An 11,679-nucleotide genomic window follows, 5' to 3' on the forward strand; every position below is an offset into this window, starting at 1 on the left:
ATATTTTCAACTACTTAATGAGTTTGGTTTTACCATAAACTAAACGGTGTTATTTCTAGTTTCCTCGTTTCTTTTACAAATTTTAGTAAGGTTGTTAAGCTTCTTTGTATTGTACGTTATGACCAATAAGTGTTAAATAAGAAGCAACATAAACTGCAGCTGTAAGTAATATATATTATTGTGCATGTTTGGACAGTGTCAGTTATGAGAACACGTGGTACTTACGTGATGTAGGCCTATTAAGTATAATGGCACACACAGTTAGAGAACAGGAAGTGTAATTTAGGTAGCATATGGTACATACAGTAAGAGGACAGATACTGGTATTATAATATATGTATTCTTGAACATTAAAGGACATCAGGTGTCTGTATGTAAGTTATGTAGGCCTATTAAGTATACTGGCACATACAGTTAGAGGACAGGAAGTGTACTTATGTACCATGTGGTAGGCCTACTGAGAGTAAGAGTACAGATACTGGTATTATAATGTATGTTTTATTGAACATTAAAGGACATCAGGTGTCTGTATAATGTAAGTTATGTAGGCCCATGAAGTATAATGGCACTTACAGTTAGAGGACAGGAAGTGTAATTTATGTACCATATGGTATATACAGTTAGAGGACAGATACTGGTATTATAATGTATGTATTCTTGAACATTATAGGACACCAGGTGACTGTTGATGTAAGTTATGTAGGCATATTTAGTATACTGGCACACACAGTTAGAGGACAGGAAGTGTAATTTATATACTATGGTACATACAGTCAGAGGACAGATACTGGTATTATAATGTATGTATTCTTAAACATTGGAGGACATCAGGTGTCTTTATAATGTAAGTTATATAGGCCTGTTAAGTAGACTGACACATACAGTTAGAGGACAGGAAGTGTCAAAATAAATCAGTGGTTGTTCGTTGGAGTCCTCATAAAACTGAACTTCAAATATTCGATGATATGAATCCTTAGATGTGTAAGCCCTTACCAAATAGAGCCACGACACTCTTTTTCAAAATGTGTGTGTGGTGGAGGGGGGGGGGGGGTAGACATTTGATAGTGTGTCCTCCACCTATCAAAAGTTTGCCCCCCCCCACAGGATTGACGCCCATGCCGGCAATACATATAGCTAATTAAACATAATAATAGTGTCAATTTTCGGAAACATATTCAATGATGTCCAACTGATCATTAAACACATCAGAAGTAAATAACCACAGATTACTAGCTTGACGATCTTGCCCACACAGCAGTAACATAGTTTATTATGATTCCTCTAATCACTTACGTAAATAAGACTGTCCATACCTAGTCGGCATGTCGGCACTATAAGCATATTAGGAATCTCTCGCATCAAACAAGATTATTGCATTCTTGTTTTTGTTTTGCAGTGCCGAATCAATATCAGCATATTACCCGAATTTCCCGGAAATATGTTCTTGTTGGAAAAGGGGTAACGGGGGAGGGGGGTGGGGCTACAGTCCCCCGCCCCAAATTCCCAATGTCGATATGTATATTGTCATACGGCTACAACTCTAGCAACCTAGAAATTCACAAGTTTGGTTGTTCCTGTCACCATGGCCACTATAGTAAAAGTGTAACATTGCATCATGCATGGGGATATAAGCTCGGAACACTTAGTATCATCCAATTAACACATATGAGTGAATTACAGTAAACAGGGAGTAGTGCTCGACAGCATTATAACGCATAGTAACACTAGCATACATCCAATTGTGGGCGCATGTTATACCAGCACATTCTATACTCTTACAGTAATGTCAATGTAGGTCGCGTCATAAAGATACACATATCAGCTTGTTTTGGTTGAGTTCATTATAAGTGCCATAATCAACTCTATAAACATGGTATTATTCAACAGTTAAGATGACGTAGGATTTGCATAGGTCACAAAAATAATGGCTGAACCTGTATGCTCTAAAACTAAAGCAACTATATACTAATGTAGAATGTAAGGGTTGCTACACTTGATACAGGGGAACAAAACTATAGCAACTACTAATGTAGCATATGCTATACTTGGTACAGGGAGACAAAACTATTTCAATTACTAATGTAGAATATTAGGATTGCTTTAATTTGTTACAGATAAACAGCATTCTATCCTTTTCCTTTGTCAGGTATTCTTTCGTTTGTTTCATTTTTATTAAATAAACTCCTATCTTTTCGATTCCTCTTTTTGTATTGCTTTTCATTATGTTTGCTACCATTTCTGTGAATTGGATTTGCACGAAAAGATACGAGTGGCCTCTTCAGCAGTTCTCCATTTGTTTTGCTTTGATATGTTTTCCATCCTTCCAACACATTGTTAAACGTGCAGCTGGTAAATATATACGTTTGGATTTTCCCGGCAAAGGAAATGACCGTGCTAGAATTATTTCTAATAAATATTATAAGCAATGTTTGGATTAATAGTTATTGCATCTTTCCGCCAGTTCAAACGCACGCTCATTGTAGACATTATTGACCTCACATTATGATAATATTATGTATGTTATCTATCTATCTATCTATCTATATATATATATATATATATATATATAGGAATAACGGAAAAACTGTTAAACAACTATGCTGCATTATTTAGAGAAAGGCTGGATCTCGAGTGAGATACAATAATTGAATTAGGTAAGTGATTGGAAGTATATTGGAAGTAAACACGCGATATATATATATATATATATATATATATATATATATGTGTGTGTGTATATATATATATATATATATATATATATATATATATATATATATATATATATATATATATCGCGTGTTTAAAGACAATATCTTTTCCGAGTTTGCGCTCTTCACTAAACTATATATATATATGTGTGTTGCATTATGACACACACTCTCAAAAACAACTTCAGCGACGAAGCTGTGTGCAGAAATCCATAGTGGTTATTATACATCACGGAGCCGTCATTTACTTTATTTATGAGAAGATTGGATCAGGCGAATTGAAGTGTAGGTACAAAACTAAAGTTACTTTGACTTCATGAATAGACCCAGTTATAATTAAATATCAGCTCGATCCAATTAGCGCTCAACGTTGTGTATACTATATGATTTGCCTGCATGTATAGGTCATAGAATTAAGCTGCTTATAGTAGTACTTGATTTACCTCTCTGTCGTTACAGACCAGTCTAGGTAGGCTACAACTCATTTGGTTTTATTGCAGAGTAATAATACAGCGATAGAGTTGTTAACATTAACGCTTGTCCCTCAACTCAGACACATTGATTTTTTCACACTATGTCACTGCCGTAACTTTGTAGGCCTATATCAATTATTAAGACTGTTTGGGGAAAAGAGTAGCTATCTGCGATCCAAATTTTGACTTGGGTGTAATTTGGTGAAAGATATTTATTTAAAGTTACCTTTTGTTGGTGTTTGAAATTTATATGTTCAGTAGGTTCCCTTGTGTCACTCTTAAGTTTAACCTCTTTCAAGCAGAACGGCAGGGAGGGGACTATATTTTAATTTTACTGCCGAGAGGGAGCAAATGATAATGAAGATACGACATCGTATTTATAGTGGTTATGGACACTTCAATACTGTCTTGAAAATAAATAAATTATTCAAATGAATCTGAGGAAGTAAAGCCCATTATATATATGCATGAAGGTAGAATACTATATACAGTGGAATTACGACCTTCCTTACCGGTTTCGAACCTCTGGACTTACAATCAGCGTCCATGGCCAATAGTTGGTTAGGGTGTCCGCGTACAGAGCGGAAGGCCCGGGTTCATATCCCGGTGGAGGCTGGAATTTTTTTCACTGTTCTTGATTTTCCAACTCATTACGATTTTCATTTACATATATATATATATATATATATATATATATATATATATATATATATATATATATATATATATATATATATATAAAGATTTATATTTATTCCCTTCCTCCCTCCTCCTTTATCCCTTCGGCACCCTGATTGAGATATTGTATTAAGTACTTTATGGTGTTTCGTAAACTGTACTTCTGTCTCTGTCTCGTCTTTGTCCTCCCTTGTCTCATTTCCCTTCCTCTGCCCCTGATGTATGCTGGCTCATTGCGTGTGTATCGTAGGATAATTGATGTTGCTCACCCAAGCACCCACTTCACTTCCAAAAATCTTCCAACGCCGAACGCCTTCGGCTACATGGCGTTGTGTCCAAAGTTTTCCCAAGTCCTAGTCATGAACCGTCACACGCTGTACGAACGTCACCGACCAGCACTCGAGAAAGCATGTTCAGTCGCCTCAACCAGGAAGTTGTTATATGGACAACTCCCTGCCTCAACAAAACGATGCGTCTTAACACTGGTCTAATTCGTGACCAGTCGTAGTCTTAAGCAGACGCACACTGCCATGGTATTCAGTTTCACTAAATTTTCGGCGGCTCTGGTACAGGCGGGATACGTCCAGTAGAGGACGTACAAGATGTCATATTAATGCTGGTTTCGAGGATAGCATGTGGATATTTTACGTTAGCGTTGCAAGGTCTCGATGTGCCAGTCTTAATATTTATGCCTATAACTAAAATGTCATGAGCGCCGTCGACAAGCGGTAAGATTATGTACGAGGTTCAAATTAGAAACTACTACTTGATCCGAGGTTTAAAAACTTATCTAGGCAAAGACATCATAGTGTGGTGATATAATGTGATTTTCGTCTAAGTAAATACGTTATAGTAGGTTCAATTTTGCGAGAATCTCATTTGAAAAGATCCTATATTCAAAGTGCGTGTCATAACCAACAAGCGTTACTTAAAACGGGCCAATTCGAAAAGTTGTTACCAAGGCTTTCACGTCATCAGTGTATAGATTTATTGTGTGTTGTTTCCCTGCTTTTGTTTTTGTAGTCATGTGACCTGTGCCTCGGGTTGGATAATTATGAATAGATTTGTTATACATGTTACTAAAGTTTTTCAAATAAAAGTAAACAGTGTATATATGTTACCCAAATACGCGAATCAGAACGTATATGGCAGATCACTTATAACGTTTTAACACGGCGATGACGGTAATACATGAAGTAGTGGATGTATTTCTCCAAATAGCTTTGTATATCGGATTGATTTATGTACAATTTCAATATATTGGCTGGTTTTGTAACAGAATTCCGATACTGTCACAGTTACCTTAGCTTTAGAAAGGCTTGATCTATTGCTAAGGTATTGTATATTCATCAACACTTCAAAAACAAACAGCTGGACACAACCTCCCACTTCCAGGACCATTCGATACCAGAACCAATAACCAAGGTTTGAATAAACGTTAAAGGATATACATATCATTGAACTAAGGTCGTTGAGTCAATGTTATATACACCGAAACAAGGAACATACATTTAAACCCTCATTAGGTAAGTAAATACGGTTAACAGATTATACTAATCAATGAAGTAATTAAAGAAGGTGGGTATAGTGCAGAACCTGGTGAAAAAAATGCGAATCCACCACTTCCTTCACCCCCCTTCTCCTAGACACATATATAAACACGCTAGACTTCACTTAGTGTCAATTTGTTATTTCATTTTGGGTGAGCTTGGGTATGTGTGATGTCCTTTGTTGTTGATTTTGAGCTCACTTATGTGGTTCACTTTCTTCTTTGTTTATGTAATCTACAATCACTAATTTCGATCATTTATTGCTCTACACATAGCCCGTTCACATTCCGTTGTGGAATAGAGCGATTATGTCTAGAAACTTCACACAGGTCCCTTCGCGAGCTAACGCACCACCTCCCACCTTCCCCTACCGTACAGTATATAGGTCACGTGTCATTTGTTTGGTAAGACAACTATCAACAAATGGATAAACCTATATTGTGCAAGTACCTTGCAATATATGAAGTTAATATATTGTACTAATCAATGAAGGAATTAAGAAATGTGGGGATAATGCAGGACCTGATCACATATAGGCAAAGAAGCTCCTCACCTCCTCGCACGAACCAAAAAAAAAACCCCGCAAAACTCCACTTTATATAAATAGTTTATCCCCCTTTGTTCCATATTGGGACAGTTTTCTTTAATTATTCGTATCAGTTGAGTTTGAACTTATCAGTGTGATGTAATGTTAACTACATATGCTTAGAAATTTATCATTCGAAGCTATATATATATATATATATATATATATATATATATATAAATATATCTATAAATATATATACATGTATATCATATATATGTATATATATATATATATATATATATATAGATAGATAGATAGATAGATAGATAGACAGACAGACAGACAGACAGACAGACAGACAGACAGACAGACAGACGGACGGACGGATGGACGGAGGGACGGATGGACGGAGGGACGGAGGGACGGAGGGAAGGAAGGTTGGAAGGTTGGAAAGTTAATGCAGCCATTTATACGACGCGTAACTTCGCCCAAAAAGGACGAAACCGGTCGTGAAGTGGAATTTCAGTTACGTTGATTTTTATGAATTTAATATAATAATAACGACAATAATAATAATAAATGTGTAAACGCTCTCGTTGACAGTTAAACACACTGCTTAATGTGCACTGTGGTCCACTAGCACAGTTCTATTCCTACCTTCACCTGATGAGTCCCAAGAGGACGAAACGGTCATGAGGTCGAATTTTTCTGGTGAGTGCATGGCCTTTAATAATTTATACATGTGTATAACCTGCGAGATCAGTGCCTTATGGTGTAGTGAAGACTAATTACTTCAGTTTTACCAATTTTGTCAACACCGTTCTTGATATATGTTCAGTCGTGGAACCCTGAAGTGCTTCCTAACTGTCATAGTGGGCCTATATATTTGAACTCCATGTGGATGAAAACCTGGCAGGCAATGAAGTGATTGCTTGAAGTTGTTTACAACCAATGAGGCTTTGTTATGTTATACGTTATTTTTTCTGCAGAAAAAGCTGAACCACAGAGGTATGTGAGAAACTTCTCAAAGTGCTCAACGGTATCAAGCCTTACTCCTACAACTGAGACTCACCTCAGCAAATCAATATTAGAAATTGCAACTATAGTCAAGATAACGTAAGTTCTGTTTTATGGCATATTTCCAATCAATGTCAACAATTGATCAGAAATAGTTCCAAACCATCACTTGTGGCATGGAAAGATAAATTTGATATTCCAAAGACCATTTACATTGCTCACGATGAGGCTCATCCTTGTGTCGCATTTTTGTTTTAAAAAATCCATAGTCTGATGCTGGATGATAACTGTTATATCAAAGTTCCAATTTCCTTTCTTTTCTAGTTATAGGAGTGTTAGCTCAGTGGTTAACGCCGGTGCCTTTCAATCATGAGGTCCCGAGTTCGAGTCACTCCAAGATTAATGTATGTCGTGCAGTGACGGAGTTGTTGACAATTAACAATTCATAATCATGGACGTTAAATATGAATCTAAGAGACTGACTTCGGTCAGCTTGAGGCTTTGATATGCCAATGATGGCTTCTTCGCGAGTTCCTGCTTGCAGGAGAATCTAAATACATCAATACATTCATACATAGTTCCATTTTCTATAATCATCACTTCAGGTTACGTCCAGTCGTCGCTTTTTACCTGAACGTATTAATAATCATCGGTCTGTTTGGTAAGATGTTTTTTAAATGTTTGTATCATCGCTTATATCGTTTCAATGGCAGCACCATGTTAATGTTAGGTAAAAGAAAATGCACTTTAACTAGTTTAGATTGGGGGCTGAAGCTTTATGAAAAGGCCAGAGGAAAAGGCAGGGTTTTGTAAAAGAAGATAGTGCTGCCCTGGGATAATGGGAGCTGACTCCCATGTAGGTGGGAGTAGAGAGGTTCTCTCTCATGGAAACTAAATGGTTGAAACGGTGCGTTCTGAGGCTTGTTTAGATTGCAATTTGTGTAAGCAGTTCTAAGGCCAAATTGTGCTAGCAAAAATCAATATATTCAAACTGATTTAGGTAGGGGTATAAACCTTTATGGAAGAACTAGTGTCCAATAAGGATTTTAAACTGGGTTCATAGAAGCCGGTTTATGCTAATGGGTATGGGGTGCTCTCAAGATAAAGTTAGACGTCAAAATGTTGCAATCCAATGCATATTTAGACTACAAAGAAGGTCTAATAATTATAGCTCTAAACACAAAGTTGTGCCAATAAATACTTTGTTTGAGCTCGACAAAAAAGTGGCGGGGTGGGGGCCGTGGGAGGGGGTTGGGCCGTGGGAGGGGGAGGGGGACGGTCCACAATTCTAGGCTGAAGGTCATTAATATTTGTTATATATGTTTAAATTATATTGCATTTATAGTATCAACACGTCGATTATACATACGCATATCACTAAGTATCTGCGTATACGTTTGTCCGTTGCACTGCACGATGGAAATAAATATTAAGTAATCGGATATATAGAGGTTTTTAGATTGTCAATGTCACCAACCTTGGAAAAGGGTACTCAATTCAAAATAACCTGTGCTAATTTACTTGAAAGTGCGAACTTCAAGATCAAAAGTACATCTGTAGATATAATAGGAAGGTGCTTGGAAGTTTATTAACATAAATCGTGTTTACTTTTACCCACAGGCTGTGTTTGTGCGATTTGTCAGTCTCCTCAATATGTTGAAATAGGAGGAAGTGCAGTATTAAAATGTGACTTTGATGTGAACACCTACAACGTGTACTGGTACAAGAATGTGTCTGATAGCATTCCTTTAATCAGATTTGAAAAAGGGAACGTCCCACCAATTTCGGGCTATGGCTTTGTTGATGCAAGCTACACTATCGGCAACAAAGGTTCTCTGATTATTTTTGATGTTTCAAAGAATGAGGAGGGTACTTACAAAGTGCTGTCTTTCAACAAGAATTCCAGCATAACAGAAATACACCTGGTTGTTGTATATGCACACGGTAAGATGATGTATTTGTCAGAGGGGTAGGCCTATGACCAAAGTTAGCACCTCAGTATTTCATAATTCTCCACATTATTTTAGTAATCACGAACACGTCACCTTGTGATTCTTCCGTCAGTATGCATGTGCGAAGTCCCTTTTTGAAGTTTACAATGACGTGGAAGGTGCACATGTTTCTTCCAAATTCTTTTTTCAATCGCCAGACTACACGATGTTGGGGAATGATTCTTCTATATAGGAAAAATGACAAAAGTAACAATTAGTTTTGCACAAAAGAAAAGGAACAAGAACACAAATTATGAGTATATAAAAGCTAATATTAACGTCGTAAAACGAATCCCTTACTTATGATATACTTTGTTAATAATCCAGTTTTACTCTTTAAATACAGGTACTTGTGAAGGAGAGTTTCCATTGATAAACTATTGTAAGGGCCAAACCACCTGTTTGGTAGATTTTGATAGTTTTCAACGTTTGGGTTGTTCCTTTGGATGTACAGAACCAACTGTTGAACTGAGATGGTACATTAAACACGTAGGCTACAACGAGACAATATCAGTCAATGACACAGAGGAATCTAATGGAACATTAACCATCTTTATGTCAAGTATTGAAATTAATAAATATATTGAAGAACCTCTAACTCAGCTTGTCTGCGAAGCAAGAGGAGCCGCCATAGGTACACGTGTCTTACAAGCTAGCATATTCATTGATAACTCTGATGGCTGGGAGTCTAATGGCGGCAACACTAAATACTACCAAATAAACAGTCGAGCTATACTATTGTGTGGGGAGAATACGGAACCTTCTACCTTTATCTGGGAAAAAATAACTGGGAACAAGACAGAGGTTGTTATGTTTTATGACGGTGACAGACAACATTTACCTATTGGAAACTCACAGTGGTATGCTACTGAAAGAAGTACTCTAGTTGTGAAACAAGTAGATATAACATCTGAAGGAATATACAGATGTAAATTATATGATGGAGAGAACTATGGTGCTTATGAAATAACATTGATCGTATTAGGTGAGCGGAATTTAATTACTTGGGCATATGTAGCATTTGATGAATATTATTGCGTTGATGAGTTGAAGAGGTATAGAGAAATGGCATCATCATGAAGTTATAATATTCTGGCAAGAATTTTAATTTCAAGGATCGAATAAGGAATTATACCCATGATTAATTGCTACATATGTCAACATGTCAGTAGAACGCTACCAACAATTAACTAATCGTTTGTATATTTCCTGTTATTATTCAATCGACTTTGGTCTTGCTTTCTTCTATCAATAAAGCTTAAAGCATAGGCTTTGACCGATCGTTCAATCAATCCAGGCTAATACAGGCTAAGGAAAATGGTATGGAGGTAGCTTATGTCATACTTCTTCTTTTGTGTTTATCTTCTATTATTAGTGAGAGGTCTGTTCACAAGCAGGGTTTTCCAATTGAGTTGTAAAACTGATTAAAAATGCCGTACTTCAAAAAAGCAGTTGAATCTAGGAAGAGGGAGGTGTATTAAAAACACTTATTTAACTACATTTATATTATGGAGACCACTTTGAGGAAAATATGTCTATTGTATTTACTCCCCTCTGATATGATGTCTATTCAGTGCCAAAGAATTTAGCTTTCACAAAGGCTATATCTTTGTCTTTAGAAAAATATCGATTGAAAAATCCTGAAATAAAGAGTACTTCCATACATTTAACACGTATATGGAAATTTGTTCGTTTTCTTTCAGTTTCTCCATCGCCACCTTTCCTACTGGTCGATGGTTGTCCACAAAATACACAACCTTGTATTGTTAACATTAACAAGAATATTGCATACTTCAACTTAACATGTAAGGTCTACGAGGTCTATCCGCAGCTTACGTTACACATTGAAAACAATTTCCCACAAAGATTGGAACTTCGGAGCCATACAAACTCTACCGACGGAAGAAACAATAGATACTCGGTCCGTACGTCTGCTGTGTTTCAATTATCTGAGTCTTTCAGCTATAGCGAGGACATGTTCATAACATGTCGTGCTTTGGGTGTAGGGGCTTCCGCAATGAATTATCCGGAAAAGAAGATCAGAATATCCTACGGTAAGAGGCTGAAAAATAAATTTAAGCCTGTTTCTATGAGTCGAATTTATTGATACTTCAGGCAAATGTACTGCACACTATATTTACATGCAAGTATATCAATGGTTGTTCGTAACAAAGTTATTTTAATTTCTTTTGCAGAAAGGTTCTCCGTGGACACAGGCACAGATTCAGCAGATTCCATCTATACAGGGAGTTTCATATCTTTTCCAATAACAGTAGTTTTGGTTTTCTTTGGTTTGTATTCTTAGCTTCTTTCTTTTGAGGAACTGAATGGAACCTATATTGTAGTTATGAATGGAACATTATATTACAGTTCTGACCCGCCTACTGTTATGCAGTGTATCACAGTTTGGAGCTCACCTAAACGGAGTACAATTCACGTTTTGAAAACAGCCTGTGGATCAATATCGTCATATCAGTCTCCCCCTACAGGAACTTATTTATTAAAGACCTGTTTCGCAATTACCATTTGTGTCGAAACTAGTTGAAAGAGTCGTTGCAAACAGATAAAGTCACCACCTAGCTGTAAATGCACTGCACGATACCTACCAGTCTGCCTACAGGCATCACCACTCAACGGAGTCCGCTCTTTTGAAGGTGCACAACGACATAGCAGTTTCACTTGATTCGAAGTTTAATGTGGCTCTTATCTTACTTGACTTGTCCTCTGCTT

The 11,679-nt window shown here is 36.8% G+C and overlaps 1 protein-coding gene across 5 annotated transcripts; it reads left to right on the plus strand.

Moving 5' to 3' along the window:
* The first annotated feature begins 2,605 nt into the window (after positions 1-2,605).
* On the plus strand, positions 2,606-11,455 carry LOC139963697 (uncharacterized). 5 transcript variants are annotated; one of them, XM_071964752.1, is made up of 8 exons: positions 2,606-2,654; positions 6,545-6,652; positions 6,931-7,057; positions 7,564-7,619; positions 8,579-8,902; positions 9,296-9,934; positions 10,653-11,003; positions 11,145-11,455. In XM_071964752.1, exons 2-8 carry the CDS (start codon positions 6,634-6,636, stop codon positions 11,252-11,254), a joined length of 1,626 nt encoding a protein of 541 aa, XP_071820853.1. In that variant the 5' UTR covers positions 2,606-2,654; positions 6,545-6,633; the 3' UTR covers positions 11,255-11,455. The 5 variants fall into 5 exon arrangements, with proteins under 5 accessions (XP_071820853.1, XP_071820849.1, XP_071820854.1 ...); XM_071964748.1 differs by lacking the exon at positions 2,606-2,654 and adding an exon at positions 2,858-2,996; XM_071964753.1 differs by lacking the exon at positions 2,606-2,654 and adding an exon at positions 2,982-3,000.
* Positions 11,456-11,679: the final 224 nt, after the last annotated feature.

The sequence above is a fragment of the Apostichopus japonicus genome, chromosome 22, assembly GCF_037975245.1.
Source record: "Apostichopus japonicus isolate 1M-3 chromosome 22, ASM3797524v1, whole genome shotgun sequence".
Lineage (NCBI taxonomy): Eukaryota > Metazoa > Echinodermata > Holothuroidea > Aspidochirotida > Stichopodidae > Apostichopus > Apostichopus japonicus.